General features: G+C 31.3%; 1 protein-coding gene across 2 annotated transcripts in view; it reads left to right on the top strand.

Annotated features, from left to right (window-relative positions):
• Positions 1-2,158: 2,158 nt before the first annotated feature.
• The window catches only part of LOC130806323 (wax ester synthase/diacylglycerol acyltransferase 5-like), a 44,198-nt gene continuing 23,071 nt past the window's right edge, over positions 2,159-23,285 (top strand). The window contains exons 1-5 of one of the 2 annotated variants that reach the window (XM_057671342.1): positions 2,159-3,175; positions 7,244-7,316; positions 7,402-7,469; positions 20,822-21,034; positions 21,298-21,435. In XM_057671342.1, the coding sequence (XP_057527325.1) occupies positions 2,402-3,175; positions 7,244-7,316; positions 7,402-7,469; positions 20,822-21,034; positions 21,298-21,435 (1,266 nt within the window). In that variant the 5' untranslated portion in view covers positions 2,159-2,401. The remainder of the gene's footprint in view (positions 3,176-7,243; positions 7,317-7,401; positions 7,470-20,821; positions 21,035-21,297; positions 21,436-23,285) is intronic. The other variant, XM_057671344.1, reaches the window with a different exon arrangement.

Raw genomic sequence — 23,285 nt, forward strand, 5'->3', positions numbered from 1 at the left:
AAAGAGTTAGATCTTTCATTGATTAATACGCCTAACCTTGGAATACTTTTTAAAGTATTCAATTTGTAATCTCTATTGTGAGATTGGGATTTGTACTTTTATTAAGAGAACTTGTAAGACGTTCTTCAAGGGGAAAAACGTGGTGAGAGAAGATAGAGAGATCTTATAAGTTGTCTTAAAGTTCATTAATAAAAAGCGTGGAATCCTGCGGGTTGGAAGAGAACCCATAGGCTGGGAGTAGGCTATTTAGAGCGGAACCTCGTTAACATATCAGTTGTTATTATTTAAGTTTATTTTCGCACATACGTTATAGATTTATCAATCGACCTAAAACTGTTCCAGAAAACAGTTTTGAAAGGTCACCCAAGCTCTTGAGGTAACCTTCCAGATAAAAATTTTTGGTTACCACGTGGAAAACCCAAAACCTTAGGGTTACTACGTGGAATTTTCCGGTAAATAATTTAGATTAAGTAAAACTTATGTTTTAATCACACGATTTTTAATATTAAATTAAAATAAATAATTTTCGTAGTGAACAAGTTATTCATATTATAGATTTTCCTACATACAAGGAAATGTTTTCCTAAAAATATATATTTTTTAGTGCACCTATAATATAGGGAAGTCAAATTCAAGCGGACATGTAATCATGGAATAATATATGTGGCTTATCTAATTTGATTAAAATGTATGAATTGATCAATATCCTATGCTTGGTATAAGTACTAATGTCGCAGGACCAAAATGTTTTAGAGAAGCTAGAAAATAGCAAAACATGCTTGTATCGAATAAGTCAAAGTGGAGTGTCTAATTTACTGCTGATCAAGGCTTTGAAGACTAATTCAGCATAATCAAATGGAGAAAATTAAGGAAATGAAGTTTTAATATTCTTAACGGCTATTTGAAGGCGTAACTTATAAATAGAAGCTTCATTCAAGGATTGAAGAACTACAACACAACTTAGATTTTAGCTTTCTAATTACTTTGAGTCTTTAGATCATAAAGGGTTATAAATTTAGTTCTTCATAGTTCATCTAATTCTCTCACTTGTAATAGGATTTAGAGTAAAAGAGAATTAGATTTATATTTTTCATTTACGCCTTAAATTTTGGAATACTTTTAAAAAGTATTCATTTGTTTTCTCTAGTGTGAGATTGGGAATAGAACTTTTATTAAGGAAACTTGTAAATCGTTTTTCAAGGGGAAGAATGTAGTGAGAGAAGATACAAAGATCTTCTTAGTCATTTAGGGTTCATTTATATAAGGCGTTGAATCCTAAAGGCAAGAAAAGAATTCATAGGCGGGAAATAGACTATTGATAGCTGAACCTCATTAAAAAATCTCTTGCTCATATTTAAATTTATTTTCATTTTTAGTTTTTACATTTGTTATTCAACCTAAAGCAATTTCAGAAAATTGTTTTGAAAGGTTTCCGGAGCTCTTGAGTTAACCTTCTAAACAAAAATTTTAAACGGGTATACTCTCTATTCACCCCCTCTAGAGAGTATTTGATCTCTTATCAACCTTCATCTATTTTAGCGGAACCGAGTTTAGTTTCATGAATAATTCGACTCGGATATGACTCGGTTGTCACTATTAGGTTTTGTTAGTCTTGGTCAATGGTTATAAGTTAGTTATAAAAATCGATCGAAGTTCGAATTTATATTTCCCACTTTTTCGTTACAATCGATTTGGTTGCAGCTTCGGTTTGAGTAATGTCGGTATGATAAATCTAAAAATCATCATATTATTAGGTTGATAACTTTCAGTTTCGATTCGAGTTTTTAGGTTAGGTCACATTTTAACAGTTTTACCCGTTGTAGCTAACAGTGGCCCATTAACAACAAAGTCAAGGGCTATCAATTACAAGTAGTGGCTCACTATGACTAACCACAAAGGATTATTAGACAGAGTCAAAAGTCAACTCAATTATCGCTCGTTGTTACGAACAACAGGTGATGATTGAGCTAAATTTTGACCCAGTTTAGTAATCGTCCGTTGTTAATAACAATAAACTATTACATTTTTTAAACTTGGGTGAAAGACATTTTGTTGCGAGGTTTATTTTTTGAACTTTTTATTAAAAGAATATTATATTTTAGATTTTTTTAAAAAAAATATGGGTGCGAAGTCATTGAAAAGCAAGTAAAAGCCAAATGGGGAAGTGCAAGTAGAACTTAACTTCGCTTGCATTAAAAGCCATAATACAAATAAAAAGGAAGATTGAAATTTCAATATTAATGACGTGTATAACTACCAGCCACAGAACAGACGTACATTAATAACTGGGTGAGACCGGACATCAAACTACACAGTGTCTAGTAATAGTAGTGATATTCACTTTACAGTCACAAACAGACAACAAACCATTCTCCATTTATTTTCTCTTTCAAGCTTTAAAATGCACAATAACAGTAGGACACCATTTCATAATATTATGGAATCCACCTTAGATGAACCGGTCACACCTGCGGGTCGCCTCTTTCTTCAACCACAATTAAACCAAATAATCAATTGTGCAATTGGTTTCAAACATCCCCTTAACATACAAGCCATTAAAACGGAGCTCTCAAACTCTTTAATGCTAAAACATCCCAGATTTTTAAGCCTTTTAGTTATTGATGATCATGGTAGAGAGTATTGGAGAAAAACCCAAGTCAATTTAGATGATCATATCATCATTCATGACAAAACCCTTTCCTTAAATTTAGATTCAGATGAAGAAATCGAAGATAAGGTCAATTCTTGTTTATCAGATTTTGCTATTTCTTCCCCTTTAAATACAAATAAACCCTTATGGGAAATTCATATTTATACTGAATTAAAATGCGCAATTCTTCGAATTCATCATGCTTTAGGAGATGGGATTTCTTTGATGTCGTTATTTCTGGCTTCCTGCGAAAAGGCTAATGGTAAAGATGATGATAAGGATTATGTTGCTGAAAAAAGGGTAGAAAAAAGAGAAGAAAATAAGAGAGGAATAGTGGGAATAATGAAAATTATTTGGTGGACTATTCTTTCTGTGTTGGGATTTATTGGAAGATGCTTGTGGGTGAAAGATATAAAAACTGCAATAAGTGGTGGAGATGGTGTTGAACTTTGGCCGAGGATGGCGGCAACTGCTAAGTTTTCGTTAGAAGATATGAAATTAGTCAAGAAAGCCATTCCTAATGCGGTAAGCTTATCTCTGTTTGTCAAGCTAAGGTTTCCGGAGTATAAAGTTAAGTAATTGTTGGTCTACCTTTTATCAAAACTGTTTTTTTTTTTTTTTTTTCTCATTTTTAACATTTTTTTTGAAATATGTTTTTTTAAACTATTAGCACCACTTAAACTCACAAAAGTAGTAAGATCAATTTATTTATTCCAACATAATATGAAATAATTTTTTAAATGTTATTAATTTATAAAATAGTATTTTTTTTTTATATATAATATCCAAACAAAATTAAACAAAAATCCTTTTCACCCTTTAAATTTTAAAATCCTTCTTATTTGATTATATATATATATATATATATATATATATATATATATATATATATATATATATATATATATATATATATATATATAATTTTAGTTGTTTTATAGTGTGTCAATTAAAAAAAAAGGAGTAAATGACAAAAATCTTTGAATGAGATATAAATATATAATTATTAACGAAAGTTCTTAAAGTAAAATGTAACAAAAATCATATAACAAAATAAATAAATAAATAAATAAATAAATAAATATATATATATATATATATATATATATATATATATATATATATATATATATATATATTCTCTTGTCAAGTACGGGATCAATCAATACATTTAATATGTGATTATGAATATCTTTTAGTCCAATAGTTGTAGATGGTGGTGAGTTTTAGAGTTGTTATCTAGTAGCATGTGATATATTAATTATTAACATTTGTTTAAGTGAAATTTTACATGATAACATTAAATTTTCATGAGATGCTAGTGATAGTGTTTTTGTAAGATTTTTCTATATAATAGTATCTAGTTTATACCTTATTCAACCACCGTACTATTTTCTGTTAAATTCTTGTCAATTTTCATGTAATTCACCATTTTTGTATTTATAATTTGACCTTAGCATTTGAGAGCGTTGATAAAATAAATGATGAATTAAATGTCAAAATGGTAAATTAAACATTTAAAAGCATAAAAATGGTTTAGGGCAAAATATAATGACAAGAGTCAACACTTAATAAGGGTAGAAACGTCAAAATGATGATTTAAACGGAAATTGACAAGAATTTAATGAAAAATACTACAACAGTTAGATTAGGCATAGACTGAATACTACCATGTGAAAGAATCTTACAAACATGCTATCAATTGCATTTCATTAAAGTTGGTTCCCTTTGTTTAATAATAGTAACACATGATATTCTTATATCTTAATTTTGACTTAGACTTAATAGTTTGGTACTAATCCTTTCCAATATATTTCTCCTTAGGCGTGCCCCTAACCCCAAGACCTTGTCCACCTCGAGAAAGTACATCAATCTCAGTCATTTTGTTTTCAATCAATGTCTTTTGCAACCAAGCATCCTTGACTCTTTCACGATTTATCACCATTTTCTCATACAAAATAGTTTATTTAAAATGCTTATACTCCTTTGGCAATGAACACAAAACAGCTTTATGGCTAAATCCTCATCATCAATTTTATCATTAATAGTCCTTTAACAATGAAATCAAATTAGTCAATATGCATCTCAAGAGATTTATCTTCCTTGAGTAAAAATACGAAACTTGTTTTCAACGACAAAATGTTTATATGAATTTTGTCAAGTAAAGAGACTCGAAGTTGATCCATAAACTTGTCATTGTTCCCTCCTTTGCCACCTATCTATGAATCTCATTTTGAGAGCACAATTATATCAAAGTAAGAGATTTGAAGTATGTCTTAACGAACTCTTTCTCTTATATATATCGTAAATGGTGCCTTTGACTTTCGTAACCTTGCATTCTCCAAACTATTTTGAACCTTGATACACTAAGTGCTTAAGAAGTGTTTAACGTGTAATAAATTTTATGAAACGTAAAACTGAATCTTAGTCAAAAGGATATTGAACACCAACACAAATTTTAACACGATTTGACTTGAACTTTCATAATCCCATAACCCTATTAAAACCTTCAAAACCCCATTTTCAAAGTAAACCACGAATATTTGATAACCATTTGCTAAGATTTTAATTGGTAATGAATCCTAAGAACAAAAGGTTATTAGACTATAAAACTTACCAAACAATTGATGACCATATTATCCATGTATAGTTTAGTGATCTTGAATACAAGAGATTGATGTATAGCTTAGTGTTCTTGATTACAAGAGATTATAAAACTCACTTAATAATTGGAAGAGAATAAATCTTACTAAACCGTAGTTTGTGGTAGCAGTGAAACACTTGTAAATGCCTCTTTTTGTGCTTAAACAACCACAAAAATGTTATCTAACCAGCACACCAAAAACAATGTAAAGAAGCTAAGAATATTCAATAGGGGGCTCGAATGAGAACCCTATGAGTAACAATAAATGACTTTTTCAAAGCTTTAAACTATGCCTACACTTGTGCTCCTTTATCAACCCTATACTTCAGCTAAAATTTTACCTTTTACCACAACCATTAGTGAAATATTAGTTACACACACAATAAAATACTCCTTTTTCACAAAACAAGTCAATTAGTCCGATAACACTTACAGGATTAGGGTATAACAATGTATTATTACTTAAGTGCTATTCCAATTTGCAATGGGCTTGGAAGAATTTTAAACATTTAGGAAAGAAAAAGAAGCTTACATGGAAGAAGAAGAAGAAACATAACGTTCACATAAAGTATCATAGTTGTCAAAATGGAAAATAAAATTTCACAAGTGTCATATCTTAAGTAATTTGGTAAAAATAACTATAGTGTTAATTGATTTTATTTTAAAGTACATGTAGATGTATACAATATATTTCAAGATTAACTCATTCTAAGTCTTTTGGGAAGAAGGGGAGGAATTTATTTAATATGGCTTACGTCAACCTTAAACATGCCTAAGGTATATTATTTGACGATCGATGTTTTTAATACGACTTCACTCAAGCTATGGTTACCAATAGCTTCAATTATCACTTTAAGTTCTCGTTTATTTGATTTAGCTTAACTTCATGTTTAAATGCACCGAATATTTTTATTCAATCACTACTTTTTTCTTTTCATGAGTAAATAAAATTGATATTGATTATCAAAATATATATTTTTGTATATATGAATCATGAAGTATGCTATTTTGAATATATAATTATGCCAAAGAAATATTTTACATATATCATGAAGAATATTTTACTTGATACTAATGGAATATTTGATAATTTTTGTTGAATATTTATTTATTTTGATCATTGAATTTTTGGCAAGAAAAAAATTAACTATGGTTGTGACTTGTGTCATTGAAATTGATACATCATCATACATACTAATAAAAATGTTAGAAAATGGCAAATATTATCTTCAGGGAGCCTTGACAAATAAAATTATTTTAGTAGATGATAGTTAATTATATAACAATATTTATCTAATTTAAAATCTGATTATTCTACTAATTTTTATTATTACTATTCTTAATACCTAATTTAGAATGTGATTATTTAATGGAATGAAAAAGTGATATATTTAATAAATAACTTTTTAAAAAATTAGTATTTAATTTATGTTTTAAAGAAATCATGTATTCATTAAATTTAATCACGATAATATATACTTGTATGTTTCTTTAAAGGTATACTTTTATATTCCATACTCATCTATTTGTGAATAATGACTAATACATCACATATTAGAGCATTTTATTATTTCGAAACACTCATACAACAGCCGAAAATTAAAGGATTTAACCCAAATGAATTTTGGGTCGTGATATTTTCATCATTTAGGGCTTTGCATAAGTAGTGGTGAAATATAATAATTAATTATTTTTGTGCATTTTTAACAGAATCTCAAGTATAACTCTCAACCCCTTAAATAAATACTAAGAATACAATAAATACTATTATTGTTGCTTTTAGAAAAGAAAATTAATGCTAGTTTAGTATATTAGTACATATATTTGATGAGGTTTATATCTAAGAATCTATAGAAACATACAAATATTAAAATAATTTTGTAATATGAAATTTTTTTTAAAAAAATATATATAAAAAATTAACATAGAAAAGCTGTCATTTCTTGCAGACCGTCAACGATATTCTTTTTGGAGTCATATCTTATGGGCTTTCGAAATATTTAGACATTCGGACATTTGGTGGTATATATAACTTTATTTTTTGTGTATCAACTTTTATAGACAACAATATTTTACTAGTATGATATAAATTGAATGTATGGGCTAGCTTTACAGGAAGGTCTTCAAATTACGGGGTTGGCCATGGTGAATTTAAGGAAGCAACCTGGCTTGCAGGTATATTTTTGTTAAGTTATTACAAGACTTAAAATATGAAATGTTTGCTTATTGATATTAATTGAAATAGTGGGAACAAGATGTATTTTAATTTTCATAATATAACTATTTCATTTTGTTTAAATTGTGCCTTGAGTCTAAGACTTATGTGGGGGCAATTGGATTAAAAGGCTTAGTATGGTGAGTAGTTGGGGAAAATGTGGATTATAAACGAGGTTAAGGAGTAGCTTAAAAGGTTGTAATCTAGGGGTTAAATGTTGATTTTACTTTAGCGTAGAACGATTAAAGAGGAGTCAACTTTTGTTTCTTTCTTGGATGAGTCCTAATCAAACATAGTTTATAAACACTCTTAATTAACTTTACACAAGTATAGTGGTAAATAGGGAGTCGATCCACAGGGAGACGACTTGTGAGACTTAGGGCCTCTTTAGGTGTTGGGGGATCATGCAATTGAAGATTGATAGGGAACTAGACTACAACTACAACTACAACTACAACTACAACTATAGAAATAACAAACAAAGAAGAATCATGATGGGATTAACTCACTTGTGATGGCTATCCTATGGTAAATGTTTTGATTTCATTTGGTTTGATTGGAGAGAAATGGAACTCTATAAATAGTGATCCGATCCAGGATCAGGCTTGGGATCACCTTCGATTATATCTTCCTCCTCACTCTTATGAGTAAACACAAGAGAATCGGGCAACAAAAGTCCGTTGTTCATCAATCCTCCCCTACTTTCGTAGGCGAAGGGGAAAACTCTTAGTTGAAGGGGCAATTGTAAGATTCAACTCTCATTGATCCATTGCACCCGACTCCATTCATTGGGTAAGGGTTTAGGTTATTCCAGGACCCAACCTTCGTTAGCCTCCCAAAAGAAACCATGGCAATCCTCAAGCAATGGATGGAGCAACCCTTTTACTAAGTCTCCATTCAAACCAATATCAACCAATATTTCATTATTATCAAGCCATCAACAAGGGTTGGGGTTAACTAACTATTCATTAATCAACATCACAACTAACGAAATCATCAACAACAATTAAATCTATTCTAGCACCAATAACTTAAAAATGAACATGACAAAAGAAATAATCAAGAAAGATAGAGAAATATTATAAATCAACTCAAATCAAGAAATAAATAATAAAATAATAAAATAATAAAATAATAAAGGATTAGAAGTTACACACAAAATATAAATATGATTAGAGAAATGAGAAAAAACCCATATATATCCTTAACCACCATGAAAATAACTTTAATCTTCAAATAAATACTATCAATGGATATAAATAAGAAAATCTAACCAAAATAAATTATAAAAATAATATCTTAATGGAAGAAATTAAATTAATATAATAAAAACTAAGAAAATAAAATCAGGGTTCATGGGAGTAAAAAGGGAAAAAGAGAACGAAAGAACTAAGAAAAAGCTGCTGCCCTATTCTGTTCGATTGCTTCTGTTCTCGAAAATCTGTTTTAAAGAGGTTTTAATTCCTCTAATTGGACCTGAGATGTTAAATATGATTGGCTCTGATACATTATAAAATGAAAGTATTGTCTCAGCTGGTCAGAGGCACTGTTGCTCTACTAAAAGGTAGTGAGTTCAAGACCCTTTAGTGACATTTTGCTCCTTTTTGCTCCATTTTGTGCTGCTGCAGTTTCTGACCATCAGCTGTTATGGTCGTTCCATGTGGAACGATCAATCGTTCAACTTGCTGTCTTCGAAGCTCATGTTCATTAATTGTTGTCATTTTGCAAATATTATAACTCTTTCTTTAGAACTCCGAATTCGACGTTTGACCGGTCGATTCGAAGCTCACGAACCCAACTTTTGATATTTTTGCTTGGGTTGGACTCCTTTTTACCTCTTGGCCTAATTTCTTCCTCGGTTTTGATTCATGCCTCCTCTAAGAATTCGCGAAATTTGGGGGCATTTTTTTAACATGCTTGAACGCTCGAAAATAGGTGATCAATCTACAAGAAACAATCAACAAACATCCTACCCTACAAAAGAGCGTAAAAACAATCAAAAAACAATGGGAATGCACGAAAACCAAGGAATAATCAATCAATGTTATGCCTTAATAAAAGGCAAAAATGAGGTTTATCACAACTTGAACTCGGGTTTTATCTTGTTTTTAAAAGGCTTTGTTTCATAGTTTTTGAATCTGTGGTAAGTGTTAGTAATATGAATCTACAAATACCAAAACACATTATATAGAGTATCGATCACTTACTAGGTAATTGAGAGTTAATGGGCAGCTTAGAACATTAATGGATGTTAGGAATCTTTTGGGATGGATGAAGAATCTGATCTTCTTGTATATTCTAGAGATAAATGGATGTAGGAATAGTTGTGAAGGGAAGCATGATTGTAAGGTTCAAGGTCTATTATTTATAACAGTAGCTATGGTAGCAAGTATGATAAGCGAAATAATGGAGACACACTACAACAAATATATTATGTTGAAAGAAAGAAATAGAGCAAGAAGGAAACAATATTACAATCAATGCCTTTCGTGTATCAATTAGCAATAGTACAATAGAAGGAGAGCCTATATATACAATGTATAGTAGCTCATGTAACAACCTTAATAACCGTCAAGAATCCTATACAATGCTAAGGAGAAATGGACAAAATAGCAAAACAACATTGTAACAAAAAATATGAAAGTACTAATTACATTTGGCCATCATACAAAAGGGGAATAACAAAAATACAAAGTATATATTTATCATCTCCCCTCAAACTTGGAAGGAGTGTGCATGCCAAGTTTGGTGAGAAGATTAAGGAACTGAGTAAATGGGAGAACTTTAGTAAAGACATCTATGAGCCGAGAAGTAGAAGGAAGATAAGTCAATTGTAGAAGACCTTCCAGAACTTTTTTCTCTGGTAAAATGATAGTCAACTTCAATGTGTTTTGTACGCTCATGATAAATCGGATTCTGAGCAATATGGAGAGTTGACATATTATCACAATGAAGAGTCACAGGCTTTAAATTTGTTCAATCAAGTTCTTCTAATAAACAAATGACCCAAACCACCTCAGCAGAAGCATTGGCCATATATTGATACTCAGCTTTGAAGGATGAATGGGAGACAATAGCTCGTCTCTTGGATTTCCAGCTGATAGGGGAGTGTCCAAGAAGAAGAAAAAAATCAGAAATGGATCTTCGAGTATTAGAGGAAGAAGCCCAATCAGAGTCAGAGTATGCCTGGAGAGTAAGTGAATCTGAAGCTACGAGTAAAATACCCTGACCAATAGTAGTGGATAGATAACAAAGTGTATGTTTAAGTGCCTGAAGGTGATGTTCACATGGATGTTGCATGTGTTGACTCAAGGCTTGTACAGAATAGGAAAGATCAAGACGAGTGTGCGTTGAGAAATTAAGTTTCTCAACAAAACTGCGATAAAGGGTAGGATTAGATAAAGGAGTAGAGTCATTGATGGACATTTTGAAGTTTAAAGGGAGAATGATTACGTGAAACTTAAGATTAGAAGAAGTAGAGTCACGAATGAGTTCAGTTGTGTACTTGCATTGTGTGAGAACCACACCTTTATTATAATATGAGGCTTCAATGACCAAGAAAAAATTCAACCATCCAAGATGCTTAGTGCTGAAACTATGATGTGAATGACACTTCAGTTGAGAATTAAATGTAGGATTGTCACCAGTTATTATAATATAGTCAACATAGTCCACAATAGTAATGGAAGTGGAGTCTTGTAAGTAAAAAGGGAATACTCCAGCTTGGAATGAGAAAAACCTTGAGAGAATACTGAATGATTAAGTTTAGAGAACCATTGACGAGAAGCCTACTTGAGACCATTCTTTAGCTTACACACCATATTAGAAGGTTGTTCCATGTCTTCTAGAATTTTCATATACACATCCTCACGAAGGTCACCATGTAAAAAGCGTTGTTTATATCTTGTTGATGAATAAACCAATTCTTTGATGCGGTAAGAGCTACAATACAACGAACAGTTGTCATGCGAACAACAGGGGAAAAAGTTTCCAAGAAATTATTGCCATATTCTTGGGTGTATCCTTTGACTACCAAGCGAGCCTTATATCGTTCCAAAGAACCATTTCATTTTATTTTCACTTTGTATACCCACTTGCATCCAATGGTTTTCTTGTCAATAGGAAGAGGAACTATTTCCGAAGTATGATTATCTTGAAAAGCTTTTAGTTCAAAGTTCATAACTTGAACTCAAAAAGGGTCCAAAATAGCCTGTTTGTAGCTGGAAGGCTCAACCCATTGAGACTGAGATAGTAACCTATTCTGATGTGATGAAGGCAAGGAGTTAAAACAAACAACATTACACCAATGTGCAGTAGAGCAAATAAAATCTTAAAGGTGAGCAAGTGCTTTATGTGGCCTAGAGGATTTACATGGAGGCAAAGAAAAAGTGGATTGAGATAAATCAATAATTAGAGGAATGCCTAGTGAAGTGTTATCAAGGATGAGAGAGTTAGAAGAAGAAGCTAGTGTAGGAGATAAAGAAGTGGTAGTAATTTCAGAAGAATGGCTAGGTGTATGTGAAAAAGAAGGTGGCGATTGGGAGTAGTATGAGAAAATGAAGGTGACACATCATATGTGGGGGTAGGTGTTATTACAGGGAGGTAAAATTTGGAAAGTGGATTGTTGGGAGGTGTGGAAAAGTGGTATGGAAAATGGTGTTCTTGAAAAGAAACATCTCTAGAGATAGTGATTTTGTTAGTAGTAGGGTTATTTTGTAGGTTTTTTTGTACCAAAAACATAGCCTATGAAAATGGATAAATCAGCTCTAGGATGTAGTTTAAGTTTAACTTGTTTCTTAGTGGAAACAAAACATAGACAGCCAAAAGACATGAAATGAGAATTATTAGGAGCTTGGCCATAAAGTTTCTTATAAGGACAAATATTATTTATACAAGATAAAGGTATGCGATTGATGATGTAAATAGTGATTTTGATGCATTCACCTCAAAATCAAGTGGGAAGATTGGATTGAAAAGCTAATTCTCTAGCAGTACGTAGAAGATGTCAGTGTTTGCTTTAACAACCCTGTTTTATTGAGGGATATCAACACAAGATTTTTGGTGAAATTTTTCTTTGTTAAGGTATAATTGTAGGGCTTTACCTTCACAAAGTTCTTTGGTATTATCACTCCGAATAGATTGGATGTGGGTGTGGAATTGCGTTTATAGACGCATAAAATGTTTAAAAAAGGAAATGGACTAATCTTTATTTTTCATTAAGTAAATCCATGTTGCTCTACCAAAATCATCAACAATGGTCAAGAAAAAAATGACATCCATCATGAGTAACATGCGTATAAGGACCCCATACATCAAGATGAATTAAGTGAAAACATTTTGTTGTCTTAAAAGAGCTAGATGGAAAAGCTATTCTGGTTTGTCTTGAAGTAGGACAAATGATAGATATGGTAGACTCATGTACTTTATTTACATCAATGTCAGGAAACAAAAGCTTCATTTTGGAAAAAGGTAGGTGACTTAATCTAAGATGCCACAACTTAGCTAGATCAATATTTTTGACAGATTGTTTAGAGGACTGTGCATTGGACAATTTACCTAGAGTTCTTGTCTTTGAATGGCCCTGAAGGAGACATTCGCCATTAGTAAAAACAATTGTAGAGCAAACATCAGTGCATAATTTAGGCACAAAAATTAGACTAAACTGAAGGGTGGGAACATATAGAACATTTTTTAGCACAATTTAATCCATTAAAACAACATCACCATAAATATCAACCACCACTTTGCGTCCATCAGGAAAAGTAACACTATGCTTTGGATGATTAATTTTTTTAGTAAAGAGAAAATAATCCAAAGAATTGCACATGTGGTCAGTAGCACCATTATCAACTAATTTTGATGTAAGAGATTTGGAAAGAAAACATAATTTACCAGCAATATTAGTCGAGTGAGAAGGATCTTCAAGATTCAGAGGCATATCAACATAATCATTTTCTTTTTGTTTGTTCCAAAAGGTTATTTAGTTTTTTAGTTGTTATACCAAGATCTTGCTTGTCTATTTTTTCTTCATCATCATAAACACATCCAACAAACTTCTTATGCTTGAAACCAGGTGGGTAGCCATTGAGCTTAAACACCTTTCAATAGAATGGCCAAAAACTTACAATGTTCACAAAAATATATGGCATGTCTTTTGGAATCATTATTAGCATAGGGTTTGCTGTAAGAAGAGGTCGAAGACTGCTTATAATGTTTATTGTGTGACAAACGTCTATCATGAAAATCTCTCTTGTTAGCAGCAAAAACCATGGAATCACTAGAAGGTGTATTTGGCTTAGATATTTCCTTATGCTTCTTTTCGTGTTGAAGCATTCGATAGGTTGTGGAAATCTTTGGTAACTCGGGCAGCATTAAGATATTTGTTTTAATTGGACGATATGAATCATCAACCTTCACCTGATTAAGCGTTGGTTCTGTTGAAGCTTCAACATCTTTTTGGTTAAACCGCATGAACATCTATGACAATCACAAGTAGGTATAGGATTTAAGTTGTCAAATTTCAAATTGACTTAACTTTTGTAAAATACTAAGCAATACTCATGTTATTTTCTTGAGAAATTTTAGAAAGCTCTTTATGTAAAGAATAGATTTTTGTAGAAGTTAAGGTATCAAACCTTTCCTCAATGTTACTCCAGAATTCGTATGCAAATGAATAATACATAACACTCTTAGCTATCATTTGATCCAGAGATGCTATCAACCAACCGATGAACATATTATTACACTGTTCCTATGCTTTCTTGTTAGGATCATCATCTTGAGGATTATGTAGACTTCTATCTACAAAGCACAACTTATTCTTAGTAATGAATCATATTATCATTGATCATTTCCAGTCTCCATAGCTACTCCATCAAAGACTATGTTTACAAGTTTTAGATTATCATGATATGAAGGATGTAAATGGTGAAGAAATGCAGGATTTTGTGTTGAATTAGTGTGAGAAGTAGTATTATCCATGAATCAAAAAATCAAAAAAAAAAGGAAAGAATCAGAAAAAAATTGAAGAACTGATTAGGACCTAATCTGCTCTAATACCATGATAATAGTAGCTATGATAGCAAGTTGCTGCAATTATGATAAGCAAAATAATGGAGGCACACTACAACAAACATATTATGTTGAAAGAAAAAAATAGAGCAAGAAGAAAACAATATTGCAATTAATGCATTTCGTGTATCAGTAAGCAATAGTACAATAAAAGGAGAGCCAATATATACAATGTGTAGTAGCTCATATAACAACCTTGATAAGCTGTCAAGAATCCTATACTATGCTAAGGAGTAAAGGAAAAATAGCAAAACAACTTTGTAACTGAAAAGATGAAAGTGGTTATTACATTGGGCCAACATGTAAAAGGGGAATAACAAAAATACAATGAATATATTTTATCCATTATGCGGTTGGAAAATGTCTCCACTAGTTAAATGTTAGTTATGATACTAGACTTTAGTACTTGAGAATTGTTTACATGGTGTAGTAAGGGGTGTTTGGAGGGAAGAAGCTTGGGAATCTCTCAGTTCATGAACAATGTCATTTTAGCAAGTGATAAAAGGATAGTTTAAGGTCGTTGTTCATCATAAAGGGAATACTTGATTACATACATTCAAACCTAGGTGGTCTATCTAGTAAGACCTCTTTTGGTTATTGTAACCACCTACTTACTTACAGTGATGACTACTCAAGAAATGTTTCTTGTTACTTCACTATAATAAAGACTATAGTAATATGTGTCTTTGAAAATTGAAAGAAAGGGATTGAATAGAGAATTGATAACAACATCAAGACATTGAGGATCGAATAAGCTTAAAGTTTGTTGCTAAGGGTTTCTTAGTGTTCTCCAATTACGGGATTGTTAGGCATCTTACTTGTGTGGGTAGGCCCAAAAAAATAAATGCGGCCGAGAGGATGACCAAGGAATTATTGGAAAGGGCAAGACTCTTGTCGAATGATGTAATATTTGGTATGTAATTTTGGGCTAAGGCATATTCCAAAATGTGGTACTTGGTCAACTGTCTCCATACACCATAGTAACCTGTAAGGGCCATCAAGAGATATGGTTTAACTTGTTGCTTGATATATTTAATTTGAAAATATTTTGTTATCCAACATAAATATATGTGAGTGAAGCGATATAAAATGTATTTTCATGGACTATGAATTGAGTGTAAAGGGATGTAGCGTGTGGTAAAAAAATTTAGTAGAATAATAACTTCTGGAGATGTTATACTTGATTAACCAATTATGCTTGCTCCTGGTGTGGATTTTTTTCATTACAATTTAGGTTCAATACAAGATGTCTATGAGAAGGTGGAGCTTCTAAAATCTTTGGGAGCTCTTAGTGTTGAGAATGGTGAAATCATTATCTCTTAATGTGCAATGATCTTAAAATGAAGTCTACTAAGACGTAAATTGAGGAATTTTATTGTATACATAGCCTATGCACTCACGTTTGCAAGTGAGATCAAAGACACGGATGATCTTAGCCCACATAAGAATCAATTACTTTAATAGTTAGAAGTGAGTGACTTGGAACTATTAAGTAACATACGGAATCTCTTGACTAGAATAAAACTTAGTCCATTATGAAAGCTTGAAAAAAAAAACAAGTGGATTTCTAGGGTGCAAATGGATTTTTAAGACGAGATAAGGATCATTGAATGATGTTGGCTCCCTCTAAAATGCTTGAGTATTTTTAAAGGCATACTCTAAAATTAAGGCATTAATTTTCATGAGTTGTTCTCTCCAATTGTGAAACATTTTTAATTAGAGTCATATTAGCTTTGGTGGGGATGGAGGACTTGGATTTACACTAGTTGGATATTAAAAGAAGATGTTTATCCATAGGGAATTAGAGGGTTAAAGATACATAAAGCAACCCGATGAATTCAAGATGATATGTAAGCAGGACTATGGGTGTTGCTTAGAGAGTTTTGTTTACGATTTAAAAAAATCTTAAAGATAATGGTATAGGATACTTGATTCCTTCATTATAGCTCATAGTTTTTTACGTAGCTCTTTATAAATATGTTTGTACGATGGATACAAATATGGGGTCCTTTTTAACTCATGTTATATGTAGATAATCTGTTGGTCGTTTATAGTAACATGCTTGAGGTGGAGGCTTTAAACAAGCTTTTGTCGAATGAGTTTGACATTAAAGATCTTTATTAAGCAAATAAATACTTGGTACTATGATTGTATTAGGTTGGGAACAATGTTGATATCTTAGTCAAAGGAGATACATTAAGAAGGTGCTACAACGCTTCTTTATAGAATGTGAAAATTTTTTTCTATGCTCCTTATTCTTTACTTCATGCTCTCAAGATATGTTTGTCTACAAACCAACCAAGAAGTGCATAGTCTGATGTATGCTATAATGTATTCTAGATCAGGCATTGCTCAAGGTTTGAGTATGGTGAGTATGTATATGAATAACCGGAAGAAGCGGCATTAGAATGTGGTGAAAATTGTTGTCAAGGTCCTTAAAGGGTACTTCACATGTTTGTCTTGATTTCGGTATTGGTAAGAATGGCCTAATTGGATATTGTGACTTGAATTATGGTGGTGACATAGATGGGTAGGAAGCCCACATCAAAATTCAAATTTAATTTTGTTGGTATGGCGATTAGTTGTCTATGTTCTTTGCAAGAGGTTATATAAACAAAAAAAAATTTATGGCCATTGCACAGTCTTTTATGAAAGCGTAGTGGTTAAAGGGTCTCATAAGAGAATTATATCCTTGTTCGTCTAGGTATTGCATACTCGTTTATGAAAGCGTAGTGGTTAAATGGTCTCATAACGGAACTATGTGCTGGGGTTCGTATGTGTATATTATGATAGTAAAAGAGAAATCCATATGGTTAATAATACTTTCAAAAGGAGTAACAAACATATTGACATCGAATATCACTTTATTAGGGGAAAAATTAAGATGAAGGGTTTTTTTTGTAAATATTGCTATAAACGATAATTTGGTAGATGCAATGACCATGACTTTGCCAACTAACAAGTTCTTATTGTTTGTGGACTTGGTTGATCCTTCACCTTGTGTTTTATGATGCCCTTGAGGACCTAATGTATATGTGTATATGATTCACATATGTATAGGTAGAGGTTGTGTATGTATTTTCACAATGGTCATGTTAGTGAGTTACACATTACATAAGAAGGAATGCCCTTCGAGGGCCTAAGGGTAATGTGTATGTGATTCAATTATGTACAGTTGGAGGTTGTGTATGTAATTTTCACAAAGGTGGTGTTAGAGAGTTAGACATTACATAAGAAGGGAGGCCTATATAAATTACACATAGGTGGTGCTTAAGAGTAACATAACGAGAAGTTTGTATGTGATTTACACAATTTTGGTGTGTATATGATTCATTCATCATGCTATTTTAAGATTCATTTATTATGTTTGATGGTGAGTAGGCATTATATATAGAAGAGATATAACTTGTGGGACTCATGCCAAGGTGAAAAGTGTGATAAGTGTGCCTTATGTCTAGACTTAAGTGTGGACAATTAGGTATCTTAAGGCTTTTTATGGAGAGTAGTTATAGGCTACAATTGAGTATAATAGGAAGCTTTGAGGTTTTAGTCCAAGGGCTAAAAGTCGAATCAACTTTGGTTAGGGAGGACGAAAGTCGAGTCAGCTTTTTTTTATTTCTCGAAGGAGCCTGGCAACAAACAAAAGTCGATTCGACTTTCAGGGAGGCAGCTGCATAATCCAGTAAATAAGGCTTTGTCGTAATACCTTCAATCAACATTTATACACCCTAAGCACTACACAAGTATAGTGGTAAATAGGGGGTTAAACCACGAGGACAAGTGTGAATGAAATATGTTCTCTAAATATGGCAAGATTTAGGTAATTGGGTAAAAAGTCTATAACTAAGAGTAAGAAAAACCAAGCAAGCAATTAATGTTATATAAATCAAATAAGAAAAATAAAGATAGATTAGGTACACCTTAGGAAAGTGATTTTGATGAAAGATAAACTAGGTTAGAATAAATCAAATAATAACTAGTCTTGACACTCAAGATAACAAGGTGAATTTGGCGATTCCACAAACCACACGAACAACCTATAATCGACTTATGTCTCCTTAGGAGTGGCTGGACAAGATTCGTATCGAATATCAATGACCAAGTATTATTATCTTCTCACTAATCCTATACATTGAAGAACATTTCCTTTCCTAGAGTTTCACTAATCAAACATTCATTATTGAACTAAAAAAAGTCATATTAATGAGGAAAGCAATATGTGTAGACATGAATAGTATGAATATGGCAATCAATGATAATGATATATTCCATAAGAAAATAATAAAAGCAATAACTAATCTAGAAAGCAAGAAGAGAAATGATTCTTACAAACCAAGATTAGCGCTATAATAGAAATGAAATGAAGAATCCAAAACAAAACTTGAAAACCAATGCATAAAAGTAGAAAAGATGAAATAGAAAGATTAAAAGCATTAAAATCGAAAACTAGGATTTAGAGAAAAATAAAGAAAGCTTAAAATCTATTCTAGAACAAAAGTAATAAAATGAGGCATAAGTACTTCCCAACAGAGATTCGGGGGTTTAAATAGTCTAAAAGATGATGCCTAAAGTGTCCCTAACCATCCAGAAGTCGAGTTAAGGGGAAAAATATATTCGTAGAAAAACAGGTTCATTGTTCGTATAAGTAATTCATTTGGTCGAATCTTGATTAACTTACCGAATCTGGTTTTGTGCATTAAGATCCAATCGACCAAATTGAAGGGCTCATTTTGTCGAATGGTTGTCTTCGTCCGAACCTATGTATCATTTCCCCTTCACAAGAACATGCGTGGAATTTTTCAAGCACTCCATTCACAAATGGATGTGTCATTCACCCATGCCAAGAACCATTCGCCTATTATGGAAAATTGCCAAGAGTATTCAACCGAATGCTATTGACTTTGGTCGAATCATCATGTGAACACACATCTTTGCACCTTTGAGACATCAAGAGTGTCTTTGAACTCCGCGTGGCTTTTGGAAAACCTTGATAAGCGTGCCAAAGTCTCTGAAAACTTGGAAATTATTTACTTACAAATACCCGAAATAACCATTAAACAACCGAAAGGAAAGAGCAAGGTAAAATCATACGTAATATAGAAGAAATCATTGAAAAACCCGAGACTTGGTACTTAAGAGGGGTGAAAAATGTGTACAGAAATGAGCACATCATCGAGTTGAAATTTTACTGTGGTCACCATAAAGTTGACTCCACTTTAGGTTCCATCTCATTTTTAAAAAGACTTTGTTTTCATGGTCTATTGAATCAATGTAAGGGTTAGCGGTATGATTCTATAAATACCCTAACATATAGAATAAGAGTATCAATCTCTAAATTTGGCATTATCTCTTAATTGTAATCCCTCTATAAGACCTCATATCCTTTCTTCTCCGATTCTAGAATCTCCATTATAATACTCCGTTTTAGCTTATAAAAATATTAAATTTCATCAATTTATAAGCAACTAGGCGAACGAAGACGTTGTGTATACTGGGTGAACCACAATAACCTTATGGTATTATTAGATTGGATTGATTTTGTTCTTGCATAATTTATATAGGGTCTTTATTTTGTTATCTTCCCAAATTCAATAATGGATCTAATTATTAATTTTGGGAGGATTTGTATTTGAGCTTAATGAGGATACCAAAGAACATCACATTCTTATGTTAATGGAGCTATAATTGGTAGATTAAATTTTGTGTTGAAAAATATTGATTAGAGGAGGGGAATAAGTGATCATAAACATTGTCTAATAACTTTTGTAAGTAAATTACATTACACTCTTATTACCATGTTATCTTCACATTCTTTTGCTTGGAACAAATCTAAAGTACAAGAATTGTATATGTGACATATATAACTAAGTCGAGTTGTAAAAAAAGTTCTAGCTCAAATTATTAGTGAATTTTTCCATGTTTAAGATGTAGTGAGTTCAAATTCCTTTTTAACAATTGCTTCGTTCGGCAAATGTGACAGTGAGAATAATTATTAGACGTAAGCAAAACACAACCGTAGAACCAAAAAGATGCTACAATATATTACTAACTATAATTAACATTACTTTAAATAAAATAAAATGCTAAAATATGTCCATATGCAAAATGTGTTCATTACTTTGAGATATTTTTTTAACTTGTAACTACCTTATATCGTATTTATTTAGACTTGCTTGTTGACATACTAATATAGAACAATATAATTACCTAATTGATTTTGTTTATCGGTTTGATAAATTAGGAATTATCAAAATTGATGGAAGAAGGTTCTAAAGCCAAATGGGGTAATCGATTTGGCATAATATTGCTACCTATTCATTGTCATACAAAAGATGTGGATCCTCTTAACTATGTAAAGAGAGCAAAGGCTATGGTAGATAAGAAGAAAAAATCCTTGGAGGCGCATTTCTCTTACAATATAGGTCGTTTGATAATGTCTCTTTTAGGACCAAAGGTAAGATACCATAAATAAATTTTCATGTTTAATTTTTAGCTAAATCATGAATTTAATTAAATTTTGCAATCTTATTTTGATTTTATATGATAGAAAGTATTCGTAACATGTTTGAACAAAATAATTTTTATTTTTGATGTAAAACAATTTTTACTGATTTAATACAAAGAAAGAATAAAGATATGCAAAAGAAGTCTATATAAAATAATTTTTTATTTCATTAACATATGTCTTATTGCTTAAACTTATAATTGGAATTTCAGGCGGCCAGCATACTTAATTACAGGATTATTTGTAACACAACCTTCACAGTATCAAACATGGTGGGTCCAACTGAGCAATTAACATATGTTGGCAATCCCATCAGCTTTATTAGAGCAACTTCTTCTGGCTTGGCTCATGTAAGTCCCTCTATATTTGTAATCTCGAGTATTAAAAGTATTTATTTTAATTTTTTAATAATATTCCTCATTTCTCTCTCATTTACACCAAATAAAACATCCACATCACTTTAACAATCACGAAAATTTTATCTACACCCCAAAATACATTTTTTTTCCTCATTTATAAATTTACTAAAAGATAGTTTATTTGATGATATATAATTAAAGATACTATTATTATTTAACATGTAATCAATATAATTTAATAGCGTTTAATTATTAATTATTTAATTTAGGTTTTAACTAATGTTTTGGGCCACTTATGACTTTTGATTAGTGTAATTAGATTGTGATTTTATCTCTTATTTCATAATGCATTTTTTAATATTTAGTGTAATAGTTAGTGTATTTAGATTACATAGCGTAGAATAAGCCTCATCCTCATTTAATCTAGATTTTTTGGGTCATTTTATCGGCTATTCTCTTTTTTTTTTAGCCTACCACCGAGGATAATCTTTAAGAACATCACATGCATCGATTACAACAAAATCTCAATTATTTGGATGTCACTACTTATACGTCAATGAGCATTATTAATAATATCATCTCTATTTGATCCACTTTGAGGATGAGCCTCTAACTGGTTGATAATGCCAATCCACGTTTAGAAATATTTATTTAGCTGTTTATAACAACCTCTAAGTTACTCGGTTTTTTCAAGAAATCGCAATATCTCAGAATGCATTAAACTTGGGTTAGTTTCCCCATATGTTCGAGTTCCCTCATTCTTTTTGGTTATTATATTCCTTCTCAGTCTCACTCACTTCAAAATAGACAAGTAAAACTACCTTATCTTTTTCCTTCGTAAAGTTGTGTTTTTCATTTTTTGTTTTTTCTTCTTCCTCTAACATTTGTTGTACATAGATCATTTCCATCATCCATATCTTTATTCTACATCTCTCGCGTTTTTAGTTGCAAAAGACATTTTATATATCTGTGGAGTTCAATATGCTTAGATATTATCTTAAGATTGGAATAAAAAAGAATGATTTGCCTAAGCGGAGTTAAAAATGGAAAAAAATACTTTGGAGTTTAGTTAAAAATATTTGCCAAAGTAGTGTTCATATATGTAAGACATGTCACTAAGCTATTTTACTTTTGGTTTGGATCCTCCAAACATTATTGTGAACCAAAATAATAGTAGGTCTATGTAAAATTAGAAAAGAAAACAATATATTCTCTAGTGCTCATTAAAAATTTATTTTTTAAAATAGTTTTTACGGAAAAAAGAAATTTAACTAATTTATCCTAATTTGATTTTGAGGCTTCAAATCTGAAAATAAAACCAATAAAATAATTAGTAAGCACATCGTATCACATCTGCTAAATAAAATCAATTATGATATAATAATATCGATGTAATATGGCATTAAAGATTCAAAAGTCTGTTTTTTTCTTTAGATATAATTAAAAATATCATTTAATGAAATAGGTTGGGGGAATTTAAAAAAAATTAGGATTGCATGGGCAATATATTTAGGAGGACGTGAAGCAGTTCACTTATTTATATACTTAATTAAAAAAAGTTATCAGGATAACTTATCTACTTGGAATAATTCATGGTAGTGATTAACTCAAAATAATCCGAATTATTTTTCTAATATATCAATCGAGAGCATTTTGAAAAGATGCATAAAAAATTTTGGTTCATTATGAAAAAGGTACACCAATTGTAAAGTTATTTTGAGTTAACTAATACTAATTAAGGATTATTTTGAGTGGATGAGTTAAGAGTAGAAACTATTTTATTAAATTTTTTTGAAATACAAACTTACTTCCAACAATAATATTATATCAAAATGTTGATT

This window comes from Amaranthus tricolor, chromosome 2, assembly GCF_026212465.1.
Source record: "Amaranthus tricolor cultivar Red isolate AtriRed21 chromosome 2, ASM2621246v1, whole genome shotgun sequence".
NCBI classification, from domain to species: domain Eukaryota; kingdom Viridiplantae; phylum Streptophyta; class Magnoliopsida; order Caryophyllales; family Amaranthaceae; genus Amaranthus; species Amaranthus tricolor.